Source organism: Rhinolophus sinicus, linkage group LG09 (assembly GCF_036562045.2).
Source record: "Rhinolophus sinicus isolate RSC01 linkage group LG09, ASM3656204v1, whole genome shotgun sequence".
NCBI classification, from domain to species: domain Eukaryota; kingdom Metazoa; phylum Chordata; class Mammalia; order Chiroptera; family Rhinolophidae; genus Rhinolophus; species Rhinolophus sinicus.
In genome coordinates this window covers 43020650-43046572 of record NC_133758.1, presented here as the reverse complement: position 1 = coordinate 43046572, position 25923 = coordinate 43020650, and the positions used below count along the sequence as shown (strand labels likewise).

Here is a 25923-nt window from a genome sequence, read left to right as displayed (position 1 = left end):
CTACAATGAAGATAAATCCAATTTTATGTGAGAAGTTTCTGAAACCTTGGCTTATGCAATTTGAAGCTGCTTGTGAATGTAACTCTGTTCAAAGACAGAGATTGAGCTGAACGTCAAAGGAGATATAATTGCAAACTGGCATTAAAAATGTACCCATTGTACTTGTCAAATAATTTGATTCCTTTGGGAGGATGTCCCTTTTGTCCATTTGGAGTGCCTACATTTTCTTTGGGGTGAATCCAGGATTCCATCAGATTGGAGCTTTTCTTGCATATCTCCTGTTGCATTTTCTATTCTTAGTGATGTCATCGTCAGATTTATTTTGGATTTCTCATGTGTCTTGTTTGGGTGGGGGAAACTTTCCCTGCAGCACACAGACCTGACTACTCAGCTGTCTATGCTGTCATAGAGACTGATGTGGAAGATGGACTCAAGGGGTATGGAATTACCTTCACTCTGGGAAAAGGCACTGAAGTTGGTGAGTTGGACATTCTCAAGGTTCCAAAATGCTTAAATTTCACTTATGTTCTAGCTATGACCTTATTTTTCTCTGTATTTACTACTTGAGTGAGTAAAAACAATCTTTCATGGTTTATTTATTTCATTGGGAGACACTAAAAAGTGGCAGAATTTAGACTGTCCCCTTGCAGTCATCAGTAGACTGCAGGAAAATCCTTTAATCTCAGTCCATTTCCCTGCAGAACTTTGAGGACCTGAACTGGGCGAGACCAAGGGACATGAGGGGCACACATGCACTCACATAGCAAGGCTATTGTGATGCGCACAGTGAGTCACTCACTTTTCTAAATGCTTCACACCGACCGAGTTGGTTTCCAGTTCACTTCTCTCCATGCAGAAAAGGCCTTTGGCCTTGCCCAATTTCAGAGCCTTCATCTGGGAAAGGCAGATTGTGTAGGATGCACATGGAGCCATGAGTTAGTCGTTCTTCTCTCAGAGCTGGACCAGAGCTCAATGCCCTCATTTTTCAGAGGTAAGGAATCTGAGGCCCAGACAGCTGCTCAGCTAGTCATGCAGAACCCCCTGACTATCCAAAGCAATTTCTCTCGAGAACATTTAAATACAAATTATTTGGGGTGTTTTTCAATGTATAATCCATGTACAGCATATGAAATTCAAGAAGTACAAAAAGATGACCTTTGCCAGATCAGTTTTAATGGACCATTAGGGGCCAAAGCCAAATTATGATATGTCAAAGAGTGAGGGTCTGGGAAAAGAGGACACAGATTCTCTAACTTTGGATTTGCACTCTGAGCCCTCTTTTAGTTATAGAATCAAAGCTTGCCCTACTGAAAGATTTTAATATTGTGAAGCAGATAAAAGGAGTGTGTGTGTGTGTGTGTGTGTGTGTGTGTGTGTGTGTGTGTTTGTAAGCCAAGGGAAACTTTCTTGAACTTTAAGTGGAAACCACCAAGGTGGCTGTTCTAGCTCTCCACAGGGCTGATGTTTAGTCATGCCATCAGTTAGTCCTTCTACAAACTTCTCTTGAGTACTCCTGTGTATCAAGCACTGTGTCAGGCGCTGGAGATAATAATTTTTAGAAGAGAGAGAAAAGAGGCAGGGTTCTATGTACAAGGAGAAAGGATGCACAAACTTCTCAGGAAGATAGACATAAAAGAAATAATAGTGCAGTGTGAAGACTATTTTTTAAAAGGGTATACAAGTTACAGGAAGAGAAGCTTAGTTCATTGTCCAGGAGGGTCTGGGATGGCTTCAGAGCAGAGATGAGGCTTTGAGATGAGTCTTGAAGAGTAACCAGGAATTTGCCAGGCAGAAGGAGGGGACGTGGCAGTGATTCCATGTCCCCTCTTTGTTAAGTCAACTGTTTACTGTTAACATTTTCACCAAGGCAGTGACCGCTGACCATGATAGATTTGTAAGCTGTTTTTCAGTTTCTCCTGTGACTTTCCTTGTCTCTAGTCTAAGTTGAGTACTTTATGAATCTGCTTTCTCCATACTGCAAACCATACAGGCGGCCCCCAAAGGTTATATAAAACCCAGCAAGAGTTACAAAATATGTTATGGGACAGGCCATTGGAACCACTCTCTGCTAATGGCCAAGACTTTGAACTTTCCTGACTCGCACACGGTGGAGCGACCCTGTGCTCCTCGCACGCTCCCAAGACGGCCAGGAGGCTCTTCAGGGCTGGTTGCTGTGTTCAGTGCTTCAGGGCCTTCACAAGCCCTCCCCTTCTCCATTCCTAACCCCCAGCCCCTGATGGACAGCTCAGGCAGGAGGAAGTCAATTTCCATCTCTTTATGACTTTAATAAGTGTCTTTTTTGTGGTGATGTTGTTGGTTTCTGCCTTTTTCAGACCACAACACAACAGAATCCATTTTAATTTTAATCTTGTTACATATATCAAGTGACTCACTGAACGTGTTACATGGTATTTGCATTAAAGATGAAAAAAATCCATTAGCTCATTGCTGTTCTCCTGCAGCTTTTATCAGATTACTTACCTAACCATTCTTTTATGATCCAAAAAAAGAAGGAAAATAGTCTTTCCTCATTACCATGAAGAGAGTGCTTTTGTGGTGTGTGTGTGTGTGTGTGTGTGTGTGTGTGTGTGAGAGAGAGAGAGAGAGAGAGAGAGAGAGAGAGAGAGAGAGAGAGAGAGAGAGATACGGTTGTTTTTTTAATGTATAGAATAGACCAACATAGTTTGGTTGTTTTTTTGTTTGTTTGTTTTTAAATAGGAAAAGAAAAAGAAATGAAAAAAAAGAATTTTTAAAGACACCCAAAACAGCCTGGACCCTGGGACTCAGACACCCATCGTCATCCATAGGCTTTACTGACTTATCCTTCGCACGCTGGAGGGTCCCAGAATTGAGTCCTGGGTCCCAGAATTGATGTAGAACAAGAGAGAACTTTTGGATTTAGTCAGCAAGAAGCTGCCTTCAAGGGCGAGTGTTTTCCAGATGAATTTTCCACCTATTGCATCAAACATGCACACCTGAAGTGGATGTTTCTCCACAATGGAGTAGACCATCACAACCCAAATTTCTATCAAATGTACCAAATTTAGTTAACTTCTTGCAGTGGCCTAAGTTTAAGCAAGGAAAATCCACATACTATAAGCGAATATCTTGTGGCTTGGGCATCTCTGAAAGCTGTACAAGACAAGATCATTCTTAACTTTTGTTAAATGCGTTTGCCCTTGTGACACAAACCAGAGGTGTGCTTCAGCCAATGATTTCTAGCAACCATGTGATCAATGAGATGGAGGTTTGATGCAGGTAATGTTAAAGCTCTCTGTGAGTCTCTGACTTATTCTTCATGGTTTTAATCCAAGAGCGCTGACCATCGAAAAGTGAGGATTCTGTCTTCTCACAAATCTAGGATATGAATATCTGAACTGGAATGATTCTATAGCCCATTAACAAAAGCTCTAGAGAACACAGTATGGTTGGTTTAGCCCTAAATGCTCAGTATGAGAGCAAGTGCATAATTGTCTGGGAACTGTTTCACCCAGAGGCAGGCATATTGTAAGAGCACGTTTCAAATACTTTCAAAGGTCTTTCTCCTGGGATATGATGGATAGTAAAACTGTACCTCTACAACTACCCTGTTAAGTAACTGAGAATTTTAATATTAAAATTAAGTGGCAATATTAAACAAGTTTATCAAGATTTTTTCTAATAAATTAATTGCTTTGGGGCTAAGTTGATGATTTGATTATTTCAGCTATTTACATATAGACTAAGTGTTTTATAGTAACTGAGCAAAGGATAGAAGAAATAGAAATTCACATTCGATTTGTTACTTGTTCTTCATCTGAAATAATACAATAGTATTATTTACTTTTTAAGTAAAACACCACAAATAAATAATCAGTGGTAATGCTTACCCAAATTAATTTTAACCTTCAAATTACTTACGAAAAATGTAGTATAAGTCAATATTAAGCAACTTAATGTTTATGACTACTATTTTCATGTACTTTAACATTTTACATGTATTAAGCTAATTGCAAATCATTTCATTTCATCTTTAATAGTGAATTCAAGTTATTTTCCATACTTAACAATAGTGAAAAGACATTTCTCTTTTTTAATTCTATAAGTTAGTCTTCTTATTCCTTTGGAACAAGGTTTGGTTTTGAATCTGAGTGTCTAGACACTTTACAAAGTAAACAAGAAAGTAATTTGGGAACATGATTTAAGGTTGCAGATCTATAGTCCCTGGCAACCAATCCAAATGTGTTTGTTCGACTCAGAAATTAAGCTCAGTGTCCGGATTAACAGCGGTTCTACTTGGATGCTATTACTATGACAACCACAGAAGATATATGTGGGAAGAGTTTTAAAAGCATATACCTTTTGTATTTAAAATTATAAAATGCCAGCATTAGTTTGTTTGTGGTGCTTGCATGTCTTCTTTTATAGACTTCATACCAAAACATACGTAAGAATTAAATCCTCTTTTAACAGTTGTCTGTGCTGTGAATGCCTTGGGCCACCACGTGCTGAACAAGGACCTCAGGGACATTGTCGGCAGCTTCAGAGGCTTCTATAGGCAGCTCATGAACAACAGGCAGCTCAGATGGGTAAGGGATCTATTTTGTAAAATGCTTCTATAAATAATGTTTCTAAGGTCTAAGATGTCCTTTGATTGCAACACATATGAAAATAGACACAGGTTTACAATTTTGAGGTAAAATATTTTATTCACATAAATTAGGACTTGAACCATTTAGACAATCAGTGTTTTATTGATTCCTTTCTGTAAGATTTGAATCTGGACATATTTAGATCCTGAGAGCTGTCTCCGTCTTTCTGGACCTCATCTCTACTCCTTGAATGGGAAGAAGTGGTCTAGACTTTCCAGACGATTAAGTGCTGAATGGGCAACGCTTCTGGGGGAGAGATAATGTGAGTAGTTTTGAATATAGGACAGAAACAGAAGGTAAGAGCAAAATTAAGAAGATAGAGACTAGAGCACCTTTTATGTGCATAGAGCTTATCTGAACCTTAAATTCAAGCCATGAAAAAAAAAAAAAAAAGAGTTCCTAGAGAAAGGAGTCTATCAAGTAAGATCAGTCCAGTAACCAGTACCTTGCCTTTGCTCCCTGACACCAGCTCTGTCTTTTCCTAACTCTGCTCAGTCTCCCATCCATGCTCGGAGAAAGGCACAAGAGAATGCCCTTTCCACACGGCCTCAGATTTCATTCTTAACTTCTGCAAAGCAAGTTAAATTTGCTTTTAAAAGCATCTTCTTGAAGAAGCTCCCAGCAGCCAGATCTGGGACAAATCAAGCAGCAAAATAATAAATATGGTAGTATTGGCTTATAACTCATTGACTAACATCAGCATCCATGAGTCCATTCAGAGAGTGAACAAATCAACAAGGGAAAGATTGTCATTACAATGATAACATTAGACAATAAACATATTGTAATCATTATAGCAATAATTGTTTGAGGCAAGAATTATCAATGGATGCTAAAATGTGGGGGCAATATTAATCTCCCTACTTAGAAAGAAGAAATGGTAACCTCACAGAGCAGCAGCCTAATGTGCACTAACTTACCCAAGTGCTGAAAGTTAAAAGCCTTAGTAAAAAAACAAGTGATAAGGGCCGGCCTGGTGGCTCAGGCGGTTAGAGCTCCATGCTCCTAACTCCGAAGGCTGCCGGTTCGATTCCCACATGGGCCAGTGGGCTCTCAAACATAAGGTTGCCAGTTCAATGCCTCGAATCCCGCAAGGGATGGTGGGCAGCGCCCCCTGCAACTAAGATTGAACGCAGCACCTTGAGCTGAGCTGCCTCTGAGCTGCTGGATGGCTCAGTTTGTTGGAGCGTGTCCTCTCAACCACAAGGTTGCCGGTTCAACTCCCGCAAGGGATGGTGGGCTGTGCCCCCTGCAACTGGCAACGGCAACTGGACCTGGAGCTGAGCTGCGCCCTCCACAACTAAGACTGAAAGGACAACAGCTTGACTTGGAAAAAAATAACTTCCTGGAAGAACACACTGTTCCCCAATAAAGTCCTGTTCCCCTTCCCCAATAAAATCTTAAAAAAAAACAACAACAACAGAAAACAAGTGATAATATCACTTATGTAGAATTTGTGCAAAAATATATAACCTGAATCTAATCATGAAGAAACTGCAGCTCAACCCAAATTGAGGGACACTGTGCAGGTCACCTGGCCTGTACACTTTAAAAATGTGTATTTTTCAAAAAAGAAGAAAGTTTTTCCAGATAAAAAGAGACAAAAATGACATGACAACTAAATGCAACATGTGAATAAAGTATGTTATTGGGACAGTGGGTGAAATTTGATTATGGACTGCCGTTTAGCTAATAGAACTCTATCAGTGTTCTAGTGCCTAAATTTGAGCCTCATACTATGATAACGTAAGAGAAACGTTCTTGTTTTTAGGAACTACACATTGAAGTATTTAGGGAAGGGACATGGCATCTGCAACTTACTCTCAAATGATTCAGTAAAATAAATTTTATTTATATTATTTTTATAAATTATTATTTATATTGACTTTTTCCTTCCTTAGAAATACTGGCAGTAGATAGGAAATTGTAGGAGTAGGGTTAGAAAGGGATGAGAAGAGGGGGGAGCAAAGGTGAGGGGTTAGGAGGCAGCGTTAGACGTGTATGGGCAGGTGTTTGATAGCAGGAGCTTACATTTATTTTCATATATATATTAGAGAGAGAGAGAGTAAGAGAGAGAGAGATAGAGACACAGAAAGGAAGTATATATACAGCAATTTTTTTTGTATTATTCATGCAACTCTTCTGTAGATTAGAAACTATTAAAAAAAAAACTTAGGCTTTAAGTGAATTTCCATTGCTGCCTTTTAATTCTTGAAATGTGACCCTGGCTAGGAGACCTAAATATCTTTTTCATTTCTAGGAAGTGGTGTGTTCTGCTTCCTAACAGATAGGTCCCCAGAAAGGTGGTGTGCTTCTGGCCGCGGTGGCCATCCTCAATGCTGTGTGTGACCTATGGCCACGCAGTAGGGAAAGGTAATGGACTCAGGAGCACTTCTGTGAACCAACACAACATGTGCAGAGGAAGAAACACTTCCCTGCCAGCAGCCTGAAACACAAATACACAGCAGGCTCCCCGAAGGAAATACAGGCAATTGTTTGATTTTTTCTCTCTCTTAGAGATACTGGCCGTAGTTAGGAAATTGTAGTAGGTTAGAAAGGGCTGAGAAAGGGGATGGGCAGTAAAGGTGAGGGGTTAGGAGGCAGCGTTAGAGATGGGTGGGCAGGTGGGCCAGTGGGCTGGTGGGCCAATGTTTGATAGAGGGAGTTTGCATTTAGTTTCATAATTTGCACATAATGTTTCTTAAAATATTTTGTGTTTTTTTTTTTTAAATCTCTGTGTAAGTTACTTGTTGACATGGTAAATAAATTCTTTAACACAATAATTGTTTCTGTAATTGAAATAGATTTCATGAATTGCCTGTTGTTTGATAAGTAAATATACTCAGCCTATGGATCACTGTAGTGATGATAAAGCTTAACACCAGTGAAATGTTTTTGATATTTGTCTGATATGTTTTTGATATTTGTCAGATTTGCCTTGTCTGATATTTGAAGTAACAACAGCTGTGCTACCACAGGCAGGGCCGGCGCGCCTCCCCCACTGGAGCTTTCACATGTAATGCAAATTTTTGGAGCCTCCAGTTTCCTAACTATGTAAAATGGATGATCAAAACTTCTCTAGGAACCTCAACGAATTGGTTTAAAGATCAAATGAGAAAAGAAAACTCTGAAGAGCAAGATGTTATTATTAAGATATTATATGGTCACTTTGACCCCCAAAGCACGTGATGAATCAGTCTGTACGATTCCATAAGGGAAGGAGCCAAACCCAGAAGTCTAAAGATACCCACCTTTCTGTCTCCTTTCTCCTTGACCTGTTTACAGCCAGGATGAACACCTGGCAGCTGAGGAGGAAGAAACTCTGGGCAAGTTAAGGGCAGTGAACTTCAGACCTAGGCAGACCTGGCTTTGAATCTGGGCTCCATCACTTACTGGCTGGTGTCCTTGGACATGTCACTTAAGTTCTCTGAGTGTCAGCTGCCTCAGGGTGATGCCCTGAATGGTTGTTAAAATTCTGATGGTCAACAAATGAAGGCCCTTGTTATTATTTGGCATCACAACTAAGGAAAAACAAAGAACACCATGACCTTGAAGACTGTTGGGCCAGTAGACATTGGCCCTTCTCTGGAGCAAAGTGAAGACAGGTGGATATCACACCATCTCTCTGACATGGTTGCAGGTGGCATGGGGACACCATCTGAAAGGGAAGGACGTGGACCTCTTGAGCCACCTTCAGGCTCAAGGTTAGTCTTTCAGAAGGGGGCAGGAGGTGCCCCCCCCCCAACTTGGATGATCTGAGGGCCACTATGAAGGTGCCTGAAATCCCATCTGTGTACTTTTTATTCTTTTGGATCCTGTTTCCTGTTTCAATGCCAGGATCCTTAAAAGAAGCAGAATCTCAGCATTGAAAGAGCTCTTACAGTTTTTAACAGTTATAGTGGAGTATATAGTAAAACCTGAGTGGGAATGGAATCACAGTAAAACCTGAGTGGGAATGGAGCTACCAGTTTCCAGTTTCTTCCCAAGTGCCTGTTAGATTGGGGTGGGGAGAGGTCTCAGCCAGAGGACTGAGCACTGAGCATGGGTGGGAAGAGGTGGGGAGAGTACAGCCAGTGATGATCCCGAGTTGGCACGCGGGGCACGCTCACGTTTAATCCACTCTGTTCCTGTCAGTGAAGTCAATTGTGCCTATTTGACAGGACAGGAAATTGCCCAAGGTTATGCTGCTAATAAACAGTGGGCACAAGGTTGACCCTCAGTGTCCGGGTTCTGAGACCAGCCTTCCTTCCTCCTCTGCTACGTTGCTTCAGTATCCCAGTCAGCCCTGAAGTGTAGAGCAGTGAGCTATAGGGTGAAACCAGGTGCTCATCTATCCATTTAATTTGTGCTGAGTGCTTGCCTCACACCAGGTCCTCTTTCCAGAAGCCTGGAATGAGGAGCCTAGATTTCCAGGGAGGGAAGTGATGGGGAGGGATTGAGGGGTCGGAGCATGAGGGATGGGCTGAGGACTTCAGCAGGAGGCCACCATGATGCTCTGATGAAGGACTCTACACCGAAGAACGCTGGAATCACACAACGTAACACAAATCCCAAAGGTCCTTTCCCAGAAAGGATAAGCGCCATGTATCAGTGTAAGCAGATACTTAGAAACATAATCTGCTTGTGAATTGATTCGGGCCTTTCCCTCCTCCTGTCACCCTGCCAGGCCGCCAGGATGCTGTTATCCTGCGTAGATTTCAGGTACATCACTGATGTCCTGACTGAGGAGGAAGCCTATGGTGAGTCATGTAAGTGATGGAACTGGAAGCTTTCTGGTACATGCTGATGTGTCAACAATGTGGTGGTGTACTTTGTTGTCTAAAAGAGTGATGCTTTTATTTTTCCAGAAATACTGCAGAAAGGTCAAGTTGGTAAAAAAGAGAGAGGTGGTTGTGAGGAAACTTCCTTCACTATTTTTGCCATCATCAGCCACTTTTATTTTGAATTTTTTTTAGATTTTATTGGGGAAGTGGAACAGGACTTTATTGGGGAACAGTGTGTACTTCCAGGTCTTTTTCCAAGTCAAGTTGTTGTCCTTTCAATCTTAGTTGTGGAGGGCACAGCTCAGCTCCAGGTCCAGTTGCCATTGTTAGTTGCAAGGGGTGCAGCCCACCATCCCTTGCAGGAGTTGAACCGACAACCTTGTGGCTGAGAGGACGCACTCCAACCGAGCCATCCGGGAGTTCAGTGGCTGCTCAGCTCAAGGTGCCATGTTCAATCTTAGTTGCAGGGAGTAGAGCCCATCATCCCTTTTGGGAATCAAGGAATCGAACCGCAACCTTGTGGTTGAGAGCCCACTGGCCCATGTGGGAATTGAACCAGGAGCCTTCAGCGTTAGGAGCACAGAGCTCCAACCTCCTGAGCCACCGGGTGGGCCCCCATCATCCACTTTTGAGTGGTCCTGCACTTTGGGGGTTCACAGCCTGTTGAGTCTGGATAAAGAAGTCTCCTGGGTGTGACTATGCAGGAAGGCTAGTGGGCCAGTCCTAGAGGGTGTCCTGACCACCTCCCCATCCCCATTTGACATTCTCAGAATTTGCACGATCCTAGGGGCTCCCGGGTGCATGTGAAGGGTGGGTCAGAAGGAGATTCTCTGTGGGGCAGCAGCTTAACTTACAGGCAATTCTAATTCTGAAGGTCCGTGAAAAGCGCAGTGTTGACAAGAGTTGTGTTTCCACAGAAGGGCAAATACTGGCGCATGGCTACCCTGCCTACACGATGTCGTGTGCCTGGCTGGTGTACTCGGATGACACCCTGAAGCAGGTGGGCATTTGAACCTGGTTTGGTAGACAGGTTTTATGTTCCTGGCTTTCTGGAAGAGATTTAATATTTTTTGTTAAGCTTTCTAGGTCATTCTGGCTCCAAGGCCTCATTCTGGAAGTACTTATATTCAAGCAAAAGTAAAGGCATTCACATTGTGGACACAGGGCTCTGGGCCCAGTGATCCCCACATTGGGTTCTGGAAGGATTTGATTCCTAGGCAGAGGCAGCAGCGCAACCTTGTACAATGTTACAGGTTACCGTGCTGATCCTCAGTTTCCTCACTGTGAAATGGGGAAATAATCTCTATCTTGTGGGTGGTTTTGAGGATCCAGATAAATGCAGTGAAGTTGTGCAATGCTCGCAGTACAGTGGCTGCCACATGGCATGTAATCAGAGTATGGCTGACATATGACGCTTTCCCATCATACTGTACTCACCCACAGCTGAGAGAAAGAGAGCCTAGTTTCTGTTTGTTTCTTACAACCATTAGTCCTGTGGGTGCCCCAGAATATCCTAGCTTTGAAAAGAAGGATATAAATGCTCCATTCCCCCTCCAGGAGTATTGTGACAATTAAAGAATTGGTTCCCATAGAGACGAGGGAAGACAGTCACCCGACAAGTACAAAGAGTTATGTTTGTTGGCTAAGCTGTTTCTGCTCTGAATTTCAACAACACATGGCTGTTCTTCTGGTTCCTGCTACCGCCATGGCATTTGTGAAACCAAATCAGAAATGACTGAAGTGTTCATTAGATGAAGGAGAGCTTTTCATGTATGGTCATGACTGTGCCGCTCTCCCCGCAGCTGTGCATGGAGGCACTGAAAGACAGCTGGACCAGGTAACTTCTTTGTATGGTAATGAACTTGACTCTCCCAGTCAGCAGATGAGAGGCTCAGCAGTGGAGATGAGCCAGGATCCAAAATTCCCCAGGGGTGCCAGGATTCATCCAGGAGCAGTCTGGTGTGTAGGGACACCTAAGAGAAGTTTCAGCCTAGGCCAGGCTTTTTCAAAAAATGAGATGTGAGTCCTCACTAGAATCTTAGAACATCAGAGTTGAAAGAGACCGTGGAAATCATCAATTTCAAGCATGAATCTGGACTAGAAATCCACTCTACCATCAGTAACAAGCACTGATTCAGCTTCTTGAAAACTTCCTGAGGAAACGAGCTTAACTTTGTAAGGCACTTTTGCGTTGTTGGGGGGCTGCAGGTGTTAAAAAGAGCTTCAGTGTTGTGAACCCTTTGTTACCCTATAACTTCCAGCCATTGGTCCCAGCTTTTCTCTGTAGAGTTCCCAAGAGCCAGGCTCCTCTTCCGCTTGAGTAACAGCCCTTCTCTTCCCTTGGGCCCTCTCCTCTCCAGTCTAACCATCTTCATGTCTCCCTCCTGTGTGGTTATGAAACCCTGGGCTTCCTAGGGTCTTCCTCTGGATAAACTGGTTCTCAGTGGCCCTGAATCCTGATGCAGTGCAGGACAGAGAGGGGCCTTCATCTCTTGATCTGGTCACTGTGAGTTCACCAGTGCAGTTCAAGGTGGCACATTTGCTCAGTATATGTCACCCTGCTTTCTATTTGACTCTTACTTATTCTGGCCACCCAACCTCCTGCTGCTCAAAGTGTGGTCCCTGGAGCGAAGCAGAATCTCGGGCGTCTCCCCAGAACTGCTGCATTGGAATTTGCATTTTAACAAGACCCTTGGGTGATGGGTGTGGCCACTCACATCTGAGTGGGCTGAATTCTTGTGAATTCCTCAGCTAAATAAAGGGTGGAGGACTGAGACCTTGAAGGAGGCAGCATGAAATGGTGGAAAGAGGCTGAGGGATGTGATGGGTTTGGAATCAAATCTTCCTCGTTTCCCTGCAAGTACTTGTTGTGTCAGCATGATCACAATGCTCAACCTCTCCGAACTTCATTTTCTCTGTCTATAAAATGGGAATAATATTAACTCCTGATTCTCTTCAAAGTTGCCATATCTAAAAAGGACCAGCATAGTCAGGATTTATAGCAGCTGCTCAGTAAATGCTGGCACCTTCCCTCTCTGAATACCCAGGAAAGGCTGGAGCAGTCCTAACTGGTGAGTCAGAGAAGGCTGAGGGCAGACTGCATAGGCCTTCCAGCACAGGAAGCCCGGCATCCAGAAGCTGAAACTCTCATCCGGGATAGAAATGTCGTCTTTAGTGTGTTTGGTACTGAGCGGAGGGAAGAGAACAGCAGTGGGTACCTGAATGTGTGTTGTATTCTGCAACAGGGCTTTTTGTTGGCATAGATGCTGAGCATTGTGGAAAGCAGAGGAAGGACCTCAGGCTCTGTCTGAAGCAACAGCTTCAATGTCAAGTGTGCATGGTGGAGAGGCTGGTGAGCAAGGGAGAGTATGCCAGCCTCGCCCGCGATGGTGTGGTGTCGCCTCCTCCACATGGCAGTGTCACACTCAGGCCAACCAGGCTTCTCCTGACAAACAAAAGAACAGTTTCAGCAGAGTCCTGGGGAATAGTGTAGAGACCTGGGCCTGGAGAATAGTTGGGTGCCACAACGGATTAAGGGAGCTCCTGCAAGTGACCAGCTGTGATGCAAAGGAGACCTCTGCTGCTCCTGAGTTATGTGCCCAAGTCGTTTTAATCCCCAAACCTCAGATCCCTCCAGGGTCCCTGTGGCTTACCCCTCACTGAGTTGATTTAGGATGAAGCCCTCTTGTAAAGGATCGTGGAGATGAAGGTATTTTATCAACTGTACTCTTTTCATTCAGGATATAATATAGGATGGCCCCCTTCCCAGCCACACTCTCTTCTTCAAGTCTGTGACTTTTTCATTCTTGACTCCTTTTCATAGCACAGCAGAAACTCAGCTAATGTTATTAAAGATGTAATTGCTCTCTCCAGTTCCTAACTTCAGGTCAGCAGAAAATTTACAGTCATTGCCTGGTAGTGAGTAAAGAGATACTGTTTGCAAGGTTATTTTCAAGTGACTTGTCTGAAGATTGATTGGGAAAGAGCATGAAGTTACTAGAAAATGTGATCTGTGAATTATAGACACAGATTATCACTTCTGCAGAGAATCAAGGTATCTTTGCCAAGTCAGGGGACAGATCTAAACTCTCAAAACAAATTGATTTTATAGGTTTAAGGTAAAAGTCGGTGCTGATCTCCAGGATGACATCCGTAGATGCCGACTCCTCAGAAACATAATTGGACCTGAGAAGACCTTGGTAAATATCCTGTGCTCCCAATGAGACATAAGCAGCTTTGCAGGAAGCCTTTGTCCAGGGCCAAACTACAAGTCATTTCAAGCAAGGATTAAAGAACATTGGGAATTTAAAACCTGAATGTCAGAGGAAGTACAGCTTCGTGGTCTTGTAGTAGGCAAACTCTTAAAAAAAACCACCACAAACAAACAACAACTGAGGGGGCTTAATTTTTTGTATTCTGCAGAAATAGTTAAGATCAGAATTAGGGATAGTTCTTTCTTGCTAATATGGATATACCTGAGCAAACATGTCTCCCATTGGTACCCTTGTGTGTCAATCATTTAATCTCCTTTCTTAACAAGTCCTCCCCTCCACCTCCTAGTAGCTCAGCTCCCCTTCCCAGCTCCACTCTTCAAGTCTGTGACTTTTTCATCCTTGACTCTTTTTTATGACACAGCAACAACTCAGTTAATGTTATTAAAGATCTAACTGCTCTCTTTAGTTCCTTAACTTCAGTCAGCACACAATTTACAGTCATTGCCCTGATGTGAGTAAAGAGATACCGTTTACAGGGTTATTTTCAAGTGACTTGTAGCTCATCAGGAAGGTGGCTCTCAGGGAGCCATTGGTGAAGAAATGATGGAACTTTGAGATAAATGAAAATCAGTCATTCCTGACTGTGTAATTTTGAAAACATTTCTTGTCATGTCTAAAATATTTTCATAAAAGGAAGACACAATAGATGCTTTTATGAAGTTTTAGAGATTTGTTTCTTAAGTTAAAATATAAGTTTTGAGTCCTTGACCTAGGATCAGATGTCTCATTATTTATACATGAGTTAATGCTACTTTTGTCTTATGAGGTCATCCTCATCCAAATTATTTATGATAATAATTGATTGGGGGCGTACTGTCCTCTGGTTCTCATAGCATCCCACGAGGGCTCTCTTACCACTTAGCACATTCTACTAGAGATAGCCATCTCTGTGTCTGTCTTCTCGAAGCGTGATAATGTCAGGATAAAAGGGCCCTTTGTTAATTTCTGCACACCCGGCACCTGGCTTCCGGGCAGGATCACTGCATGCAGAGAACCAGGGCCTTGGAGTGAGGCCTAGATTTGAACTCACCATTTACTTGACTTATTATTTATAGGTAAGTTACTTAATTTCTCTGTGTGTCAGTTTTCTTATCTGTAAAGTGGGTTGATATGATCTGCCTCATAGAGTTATTCTAAATATTAAATGGGACAGAATGCTTGAAATGCCTAGTGGTGTAGGTGCTTAGTTAATGGTGGAGTTTGGGTTATTCATTATTGTGCTAGACACATAGTAGGCAGTAGCAATAAACGACCATTGAACAAACTCAATCTTGGCTGTGCATGATTCAGAATGTGACAAAAGGGTTCCTACAAACAATGAACACTGCAACACAAATATATTTGGGTGGCATCTAAATACAGATTGGGCTAGAACTCCTGGGGTAGTGAGCACTTGTCACGGGCTGAGCCCAGGGCACTTCTAGACATGACAGCAGCTCCTTGAGTGACTGCCATCTCCACCAAAGACAGTACAGTAAGTCCTCACTTAACACCGTAGATAGGTGCTGTGGCTTTAAGCAAAATGATGTATAATGAAACCAGTTTTACCACAGGCTAAGTGATATAAACAAGAGTTAAGTTCCTACGGCATCAGATCATCAGTGTTCTAATGAAATGACGTTATTTGAAGACCTGCTGTATCTGGAGCCTAAGTTCTGGTCTCAGTGGCTGCTCTTTGGCTCCCTTTGTTATGGCTGTATGGCTGTGTGCTGGGCTGCCAAAGAAGAAATGGGAGTCTTGCTCAGCAGTCGGTGGCACTGAGTGACAGCATTTCCACCCTGGGAGCCACAGCCCTGCAGCATGGTCAACACCAGGCAGACCTCACCACAAAGGGTCTCTCCTTACAGATGATGGATGCCAACCAGTGCTGGGATGTGCCTGAGGCAGTGGAGTGGATGTCAAACCTGGCTGAGTTCAAGCCGCTGTGGATTGAGGAGCCAACCTCCCCGATGACATTTTGGGACATGCCACCATCTCCAAGGTAGAAAAACTGCTGCTGCTGCTGCCACTACCATATGTTTTTTGTTTGATTTTACAGAGTGGTCATGACAGATTCTAAAATTCCTTTGCTTATTCCTCTTTATGTTTCCTGATGAAGTAGCTGAAATAATTGTAACTTGTAACAAGTATTAGAATTGCAGACCTGACACCTTTTTTTTTCACTTCAGCTTATCTATTGCTCTTATTTCTATTTATTTTAGAGACAGTAAATGACTAAAAACTGAAAGGCTACCAATCATCCAAAAGTTAATAGACATGTCATGCGGGAGACCCCGCTCACTCAGCCATTTGTCGTGCAGAGTGTTCTGCGGGGTCTCTGCTCCCGCTCCCCACATAAGAACACAGGACATGGTGAGGCCAAAAAGGAACACCCACGGAGCCATAGATAGGGGAGTAATACACTGTAGTCTCACTGGAGGCACTATAGTCTCATTAGAAGCTGGATCCACATGTCCTGCAACCTGCTGCCACTTCTCTGCCTGCCAACCAACCAACTAACCAACCAACACAGCCACGGCAGTTACATCAGTGGCTAATTGGCTAACTGGTTACAGCTGACAGCCAACTGCTAACCGAGCCAGCACCTCTCCACGTGAGGTCGAAAGCCTGGAAACTGCTCTCTAGGACTCTGTCCCCACAACATGGTTCTCATACTTTGTAAATACAGAAATTTGACTGATATTAAAATATTTTACTCACCCTGAATGAAACAAAAAGTGTTGATTCCTCTGGATGACCTGAAAGAAAAAGCTTGCTTAGCTACTGTCAAGGTCAGGCCTCCCCAAGAGAAGGCTGCCTGTCTCTTTCCCTAGAGGCCTTGCACCAGGGCTCTTCTTCAAATCCATCTGAACTGGGGGCCAGTCTCTCTCCCTTTCAGGTTTAGGAAGAACTGATTTGTCAGAACATCTGAAAAACATTCTGTTTCTCAGGGAGAGTTTCCCATTAGCCCAGCTTACAACACTGATATGTAAAACCAGAATGCCAGCTGGTTAGGTTAGAAGGAGAACTGTAACTTGTGAGAGTGCTAGATTTTTGTATCCTTTGACCAGAGCAGCCTCCATGAGTAGCCATATTAAAGCAAAGGCTGCTGGATGAGTGAGAATCAGAGCAGAAACTGCTTATAGCATTTGAACATGTGATGGCATCAGACCAAGATGACCCAATGCACCCATCTCCTCAGCGCAGATATACCTGCCTCTGGCCCCAGCTATATCGAGTCTTAAGCCTTATCCCTCCTTGGTCAGTGCTTGTACAGGCCCAGCCAATAGACACCTCTCACCCCCATTTTATGTTTTCATCTGATAACTCTTTCCCATCGCACTGTGCCATTGGGTTAGTCCATTCATTTGGCTTAGAGGCAGGTCCTGCCTGCCTAGGAGCCTAGGAACTCTTTTTTTCTCCTTGAGGTGACTTGGCATTGCTCTACTACCTCCCCCCCCCACACTGCTCGCTCCCTCCCTCCCCATTGTGTGTTGCTCTTAAAATTTTTCCTGTGAGGACATTCTTAGTCCCAAGTTCTAGGAGGTACACCTCCATGTGTCCTACATGAAGTCAAAGGTCCTACTATGGTGTGAGGTCCATTTCTCTCAATCACCATGTAATCTCTTTATGTCGGACACTCTACAAAAGCCCATGTTTAGGGAATGCCCTTCACTCTCCGCACTTTACAGCCTTGCTAAAGAAACTAAGATATGTGAAACATACATAGGTAGAATGTGGGGCTGGGGCCCTGAGTGCTGAGGGCAGTAGACAGGAGGTCACTGAAGGGAGAGATGATGTGGGGACAGAGTCCCAGAGAACAGTTTCCAGGCTCTCGGCCTCACATGGAAAGGCGCTGGCTCTGGTAGTAGGTGGCCATCAGCTATTACCGGTTAGCCATTAGCCACTAATATAACTGCCATGGCTACGTTGGGTGGTGGGTTGATTGGCAGAGATGCAGATGCTGGATTGCGCATCATGTAGAGCCTGCTTCCTGTATCTCCAACCCAGCCGCCAGCGAGAATATAGTGGTATGAACCCCCTATCCATGGCTCGATGAGCGTTGCTTTTTGGCCTCACCATATCCTGCGTTCTTGTGCAGGGAGCTGGACCAGAGACCCTGCATGACAGCTGGCTGTGAACTTGGACAGAGCTGACTCTATAAGGAAAGCTGAACTGTAGGTGAGGGAGACATGAGCAGGAGCCATGGAGTAACCACAGCCTTTGATTTAAACATAACGGAAACCTTTTGAGTAATCATTGCAAATGAGAACCTGGTGAGGGGCCATGGTTAAACAAGACTTTTTGTCTTGGGGTTCTTGTGGTGTAGCCATGCTATAATGGCTGCCAACTTGTCCAAACAGGGACCTGGAGAATCTCCTCAGAAGCTCCTCTGGGCTTCAGTCCTCCAAGGTTTTGTTTACATGGGGGAGGCCATCCACTTAGGAGGCATCTGAGGGAGGGGACAGAGGAACCAAGGCAGGGGGAAGCTGAGAGAGCCAGCACAGCGGGGCTGTGGAGGTGCCAGACAGAATGCCATGCATGGTGGAGCTTGTGGGCAAGTCAGGCACCTGGGGCCAAGTTTTGGGGTCCACCTACTCAGAAGATGCAGCTGAACTCAGTGAACCAATGTAGGATCTTGAATGAGCGAATGGGAATAAAAATGATTTGACTGGTAGCAACATGTAGGATGGGTTGGCATGTGGACATAGAGGTGTCAGGAATGGGCAGAAAGAAAGTGGAAGCTAGGATGGGAGTTAGGAGGCTTTCACAGTAATGGGGGGCGTTGAGGGTGTGAAGGTAGAGGGTAGCGAGAATAGGGCAGAGCAGATTCAGGAAATTTTTAAAAGGAGAAAATAAAATTAGGTACCTGTTAAGTGCCAGAAATTTATATGCTTTAATAGTAGAATGAGTAAATCAAATGGCTGTATCCCTCCACCATTCCTCCTTCCCCAACTCATTTTCTTTTGAGATAAAGAACGAAGCATACTTAAATTAGAAGTTTCAGGAAACACAAGCTGTTAGCATTAGATGGCTCCTCAGCCACCATCCGGCCACCCATTCTAACTCCTGATTGTCTGCAGGCGAGGAGGCGGGGCTTTGGGTGGGCCAGTCCATGCATCCTGTTAGAAGCTGGACAAGTAGTGGAACTGAGGACACCTGGCTCCTAAATTAAAGCGTTTTTTTCGGGGAAGTTGTTGTAGTGATTCAGATGCCTCTTCTGGCTCTGGAGTCGGCCTAGAGCTCAAGCCCGGGCTCCACTCCCTTCTAGCGTTGTGATGCAGGACAATTATTCACCTTGTGCGTCTTTTCTCATCTGTGAAATGGGGATAATGATGGCTCCTATCCCAGTGAGTTGTGATGAGGGGCAGTTCACTCAGTGTATTGAACAGGCCAGACAGGTATTAAGAGCCCAGAAAGTGGTAGCTATTAGTGTAATTGATACTGTTCCCTAAACAATGGAAAGGCAAGAGGGGAGAAACAAAACATGCCTGAAGGGTGTGTGTGGCACTGCAGTCCAGGGAGGGAGAGGTGCTGGAGTGTGAGGGTTGGAGGGGCGAGGCCTAGCGCCCACGTGGGAGGGGAGTGAAGTAGCTTCAGGTGGGAGGACAGAGAGCAGCAGAACTGTGTTAAGAAGATTCTAGCACCTCACCAGCTAGCCCGACCTGTAAAGTAGGATTTAAGGCCATCCACTGAGCTTGAGGGGAGGATTCTAGAGTAACCACTGAAGGGGGCTCATCAGGGAGACAACAAGATGGGAATAAAGGGAGTGATGACCTGTGTAGGACGGTGGCAGCTGGAGGCTGGACCTTGCAAGTCTGATGAACCACTGTTGAGTGGCTATGTCTTCTCCCAGTCCCACAACCCTGCTCGGGCTCCAGGCAGAGTCTGCAGCCATAGCCAGGAAGGACGCTAATGGCAGCAGCGAGAACAAACGCTGGCTTTCTCCTCTGCAGACACGAGCACACAGATCCCCTGACCGCCCACCTTCTGCCACTCCTGAAACTTTACAGGGCTCCACAGCAGGGATGTGTCTTTCTTCAGCTCTAAAGAGTTAAACATTAAAGAGTTAAGCAGCTCTGAATTATTAAACACTGGAGTTTCAGTTCAAAAACTTAGGAAAATAACACCAGGTTGCCTTATATTTTATAGGCATTGGTCCTATTAGGAATTGGTGTTGCCACGGGAGAACAGGTAAGTGACAGCTCCCTGGGGTCAGTATACACTGGCCACACTGACTGAGAACATCAGCGTATGTTAGGCTACATCACCTGTTGTATTTTGAGTTATGAGGTTTTCATAGTCTTAGGAATTGGGCCATTTTACAGCACTTCATTAGGGTCTGCAGTCAGATATGGTCAAAAGTTTGTCTTTTTCTACAATTCATATGACTAAAGTCATTAATTGTTTTCAAAGTGGCTAATGGAAATTTATAAGGCAGCAACTTAAAGTTGCTTTTGCAAGGGCATAAAATGCACTGTGTGGTTTTAAGAAAGCTTCCAAATTGAGTAAACACTACCGCGTTCACTTTTTGTGCTTACAAACGCAGCACAAGTGCCTGCCAAAGCCTGCAGCAGTCAGCCCACGAGCAGAACAGTGAGAAGGAACAGATTATCGGCTTCCCCAGCAAAAGGAGCAGCGCTGCTCGGCTGTGGCTCTGTTTTGTTGTCCATGCCATCTGCTCATCGCCAGCACCGCATTTCATCCTGATGCTGTGCTTCACTATGACAGTTACTTCTGAATAGATGGCGAGAGGTGTGACTCTACATGACTCACACACTATTCTGCCCGCAGATTTGTAAAGAAGTGAGTGGAACGTCCTTGCCTGGACTATCAGGACTTGCCTTATGCCAAGTGACAATGAAGAATAAAATAGAATCCAGGATTCGTGAGGGCCACTGATGAGTGACTTGGAATTCGCACATGGACAGGTTTAGAGATCCTGAAGGCCAAAGCTGATTCTTCTGTTGGTTTTAATTCTATTTCTAGTGCCACAATTGAGGGATAGTGAAGCAGCTCCTACAGGTGAAAGCCCTGCAGTTGCTCCAGATTGACAGCTGCCGGCTGGGAAGTGTCAGTGAGAATCTCAGTGTTGCTGATGGCCAAACAGTTTGAAAGTAAGGTGTGGGGACAGAGCCCCAGAAAGTAGTTTACAGGCTCTCGGCCTCACGTGGAGGAGTGCTGGCTCGGGTAGTAGATGGCCGTCAGCTGTGGCTGATTGGCCGTCAGCTGTAGCCAGTTAGCCAATTAGCCGCTAATATAACTGCTGCGGCTACAGAGGAGAGTGGAGGAGAGTGAAAGAGAGTCGTCGGTGGGTTGCAGACAAAACGGACAGCAGGTAGCACGTCCAGCGAACCCAGCCTCCAGTGAGACCGTAGTGGTATGACTCCCCTACTTATGGCTCTGTGGGTGTTCCTTTTTGGCCTCACCATATCCTGCGTTCTTGTATGGGGAGCGGGAGCAGAGACCCCGCAGGCCTCCCTGCATGACAAATGGCGCAGCGAGCAGGGTATGGTGCCGGCCAAAGCTCTCCGAAAGGCAGTGGAGCAGTTTGTGCGTGTGAACACCCAGTCTGAGGAAGACCAGGAGGAGCAGCTGCCGGAGAGCTGGACCCCCGTGGAGGGGTGGGAGGACGTGGACGGTTCTCCCACCAGCACAGGAAAAGCCATGCAGCTGCTGGAGAGATGGAGCCCCGTGGAGAGGTGGAAAGATGTGGACGGTTCCCCAACCAACACAGGCCGGAGAAAGCGAAGGTCGTTGCAGCCCTGTGGGCCGGGGAAGTTCCTGCTCAGGCAGCCCGGATGCAGGACTTATAGTCCCAGGAGGTAATGCTTGCTGAGTCCTCCATGGGAGATGAGGGTGAGGTCAAGGTCGTCCCTCACCCCCAGGACAGCCCTGGCGAATGACTATGGACTATAGGGAATTGCTTTCCATCCCTAATTTAATGGACCGCTTGACTGTTTGTTTGGGAACTGTTGTTAGTGGAACTGGGGGATATTTGCTTTTGTCTCTTGACTGGCCGCCATCGAGAATATGTAAGCACCTTGATTGTGAGTCGCTGTTGTTCCAGCAGAGTGCCCTGAGAGGCCCTGGCTGTGTCCAGGAAGTGTGGCTGTGCCCACAGAGAGTGGCAGTGCCCTGAGAGCCCTGGCTGTGTCCAGGAAGTGTGGCTGTGCCCACAGAGAGTGGCAGTGCCCTGAGAGCCCTGGCTGTGTCCAGGAAGTGTGGCTGTGCCCACAGAGAGTGGCAGTGCCCTGAGAAACCCTGGCTGTGTCTGGGAAGACAGGTGGTACCCTAAGAAGTTCAGGAAGTCTGGCCGTGCCCAGAAGTACTGATGGTGCCCTGAGAAACCCTGGCTGTGCCCGGGAAAACTAGTGGTACCCTAAGAAGTCCAGGAAGTCTGGCTGTGCCCAGAAGTACTGGTGGTGCCCTGAGAAACCCTGGCTGTGTCCGGGAAGACTAGTGGTACCCTAAGAAGTCCAGGAAGTCTGGCTGTGCCTAGAAGTACTGGTGGTGCCCTGAGAAACCCTGACTGTGCCCAGAGAGCCTGGCTATGTCCAGGATATTGCATTCACCCCCAGGCTCCTCGTACAGGTCCCCTCGCGGAAGACGCTTGTCACGTAGATTGTGAGGCGAGAGCCTGTAGGGGTGGAGTGTGGGGACAGAGCCCCAGAAAGTAGTTTACAGGCTCTCGGCCTCACGTGGAGGGGTGCTGGCTCGGGTAGTAGATGGCCGTCAGCTGTGGCTGATTGGCCGTCAGCTGTAGCCAGTTAGCCGATTAGCCACTAATATAACTGCTGCGGCTACAGAGGAGAGTGGAGGAGAGTGAAAGAGAGTCGTCGGTGGGTTGCAGACAAAACGGACAGCAGGTCGCACGTCCAGCGAACCCAGCCTCCAGTGAGACCGTAGTGGTATGACTCCCCTACTTATGGCTCCGTGGGTGTTCCTTTTTGGCCTCACCATATCCTGCGTTCTGGTATGGGGAGTGGGAGCAGAGACCCCGCAGGCCTCCCTGCATGACAAATGGCGCAGCGGGCAGGGTCTCCCGCATGACATAAGGGCACAGCAACATGCAGACCAAACCTCTACTTCCCCCCCCGACCGTCAGACACCTGGGGTTCCCTCTGTCGTTTGCCATTTTTATTTTTTTCTGACTTTTAGGATTAATCAGGGAGTTTTTGACGATTTTCATCCTGGAATCTCATCCCATTAATGCATAATTTAATCACCTGTGGGTAATAAGAAAAGCCACACGTTCTCTCACCTCTCCCTCTCTGCCCTCCTCTGGGCAATCAATGGAAGTCTGTCTTCATTCTTAGTTCCTGTTTGCCCCCAGACTGGTGGGGTTGGCCTCTGTGAATTGGTATAGCACCCGATTATATTTGACTTCGTATCAATCTCTGCAAGCCTTGAAAACAGTTGAGTAATGTGGCATTAACTTTAAGTGTCCCTCATTTCAGGCCAGGCCTTTTAATTTGGCTCTTATGACCAGAGGCACGAAGAACCCTGCACATTGGCACATCCTGTAACTCAAAGGCCCGCTTCGTTTTGCTTCCACTTCTCCATATGGGGCAGTAACAAGGAGACCCAGGAGTGAATAACAGTCCTTTTTCTTTTGGAGGGCTAGGTTCTTGGTCTCTGACTCACTTTGTTTTGTAAGTACGTGGGGGTGTGTGGCAGGGGGATGTGTGTGTTACTTTTCAACCAGATGGAAAGCAGAACTCCTTCCTCAACCAGCATCTGTTTCTGACTTTCTAAAGCCCTGCTTCCATCACAGGTATATTTTCTGCTTTGTCCAACCTCCTCTTCCTAACACTGGAGTCTATCCTCATCTGGCCATATCATTACTATTTAGTTCCATCTTATTTCTCAAAAAGCCCCAAGTAAGCTTTAAATTACAACAATCTCCTTCTAGTTGTCTGCACATACACGGCTTTATTATGCTTTCTATCCTGCTGGAATTAAATGTGGTATCACAGAAAGATCACTAGAAGTATATAATGAAAGAATAAAAACATGCATGGGAAGGGTAAACAACACATCAGGACTATGAGAGAGATGGGACCTGTAAGGGTACATAGGGGCCTTCAATTATAAAGTACTGGTTTCTTTCCCAAGCTGGGTAGTGAGTAGACACATACTGCCTTTTAATACGCCTGAAATATTTTAAACTATAAAAAATGAACATGGCTAGGTTTTTCTGCTTTTGCCCCTCATTTCAGTTCCTGAAGGCAGCACCAAAGGAGGGTTCCAAACCATCTTGAAAGGTCCTGCAGGTCTTGGGGGATGAGAAAAAGGTCAGCCCTAATCCACTGTGCACTATGACCACCCAGGGGTGGGTGAAAGTGCCTCATGCCACCCTCCTGAAAGCAGACCTCACTGCTCAGGAATGCCATTCTGCAAGTGAAACCACCAGACCCTGTGCTGTCACACCACAGAGCCTCTGCTTTTTAATTGTCTGCATGGAATGCCTGTTCTCTGTTCATTCTGAAGCCTAACTGCCCTCTCCAATGGGCCTGGTACTTCATCTGTTCTTTATAGATTATACACAGCACCACATTATAAGCGATGACTTAGAATCTATGTCCACTGAAACCACAAGGCCCTCTCCTGCCAGTTCCTTTGTGTACCCCCAGCAGGGGGCACAGGGCCTGCCCCTCACAGCAGTAGTTCATTAGCTGATGATTTAAGTAAGGTAGTAGTTGGGTACTTGCCACAAGTCACAAAACTAGAAAGTGGCTGACATCCGATTTAAACACAGGTTGGTCTGATTCTAAAATCTGTGCTCTTCTCAATCATGCACGTGGCTGCAAGGGAACTCATTTGATGATTTTAATTTATCCATCTAACTTGGCTCAAGGCACCCAAATAATCCCAGATACTAAATTAATGCCTTTCGGGGTCATAAAACCTTTAGCTAAGAGACTTCAAGGTTCATTTCATCCAAGCCCCCACATTGATTTATTTTATAGGTGAGAAGAACCCAAAGCACAGAGATTGAGGGATTTGCAAACAAGTGGTATCAGCCAAGGCTTGACCAAGACTACCCTTTCTTCAGTGGCACCCCTTCTGCTTCAATAGCACCACATGAATGATCTGACTTAAGGCACTCTTGTCCCACCTAATTCCTTCCTCCTAGGATGTGTGAATATGTCGACACCTGCATGAACATGTCAAGTACACCGTGATCATCAGGAATGCTTCCTACATGCGGCCTCAGGTGACCCTGACCAGGGAGGCCTCCCCGAGCAAGCGCTGCCCGCCCTCGCTGCACCTGTTCTCTTGAGCTGGAACCAAGCACAGAGCTTTGACTCCTTAGAGTTTGTTTTCTTATCTAGAAACAAATGGCTCTTTAGTTTGTACACCTCAAATTCCCAAGACCTGAAGGTCAGGGTGTTGGGATGAAATTGCCTGACAAGTCTCAAATGCCAGCATTTTCTCACCAGCTGCAACCCTAAAATGTGCACTCCTTGTGCAAAACAAAAAACAAAAACCAACAAAAAAAACCTGGGACCATCTAGCAGGTTAGTCAACTGACAAGTTTTGACTACAGTGGTGTTATGTGGGCTATTTATCCTCATCATGGTCAAGAGATCGGGCTCATCTTCACAGAGGTCAAACTATCAGAGGAAGTTTGATTAGTTAACTAATCCTGGGAAATAGCCACTAAGGTGTCCCCCTTCTCCATTTCAACAATCTGAAAACTTACTTAATAAATACTTAGTTGCCTCTGACTTAGCTTTCAAAGCATTTCTAGGAGCAACAGAAATACATTAAATAAATGTTTTTGTTGTTGTTCCAGGAGTTAACACTGCTTTTTTTTTTTTTTTTTTTGTCTCTGAAAGGATGCTGGTTATTCCACAGACATGAAGGAGGAATCTGTAAAGAAACACCAATATCCAGATGGTGAAGTGTGGAAGAAACTCCTTGCTGCTCAAGGGAATTAAGTGTTCAGTCCTAACACCCTTTTCTTTTTTAAGTGAACAGGCTTAAAATTTGGAGAGGACGGCTTTACAAAAATAGGGGAAAAAATCACCCTACCAATCAAAACAAATTCAGTTGTAAGTCATTAACCTTAGCAATCAGCTCAGTAATCATTATTACTTGATTCTTTTAGCAAATAAACATTCTCCTACTTAATCCTTAAATTTAGATTGAACTAATTCCAAATCCAGGAAGATGTTAAAATTTCTATCAAGTGCTGGTACCTAGTCATTAAACTCTACTTTGAAAATAAGCAGCATGTTGCATAATTTGTTGGAACAATTCCTTATT

At 45.0% G+C, this 25923-nt stretch overlaps 1 protein-coding gene across 1 annotated transcript; it reads left to right on the top strand.

Annotated features, from left to right (window-relative positions):
* Positions 1-291: 291 nt before the first annotated feature.
* On the top strand, positions 292-25860 carry ENOSF1 (enolase superfamily member 1). The gene is given in 17 exon segments (XM_074339736.1): positions 292-478; positions 6919-7004; positions 7917-7971; positions 9298-9370; positions 9479-9517; positions 10312-10394; positions 11197-11231; positions 13506-13593; positions 15516-15609; positions 15612-15649; positions 19801-19842; positions 20638-20732; positions 20734-20765; positions 22968-23066; positions 24651-24667; positions 24788-24868; positions 25494-25860. Coding segments are annotated over 17 exon segments (1122 nt in total). The 5' UTR covers positions 292-415; the 3' UTR covers positions 25596-25860.
* The last annotated feature ends 63 nt before the right edge of the window (positions 25861-25923 follow it).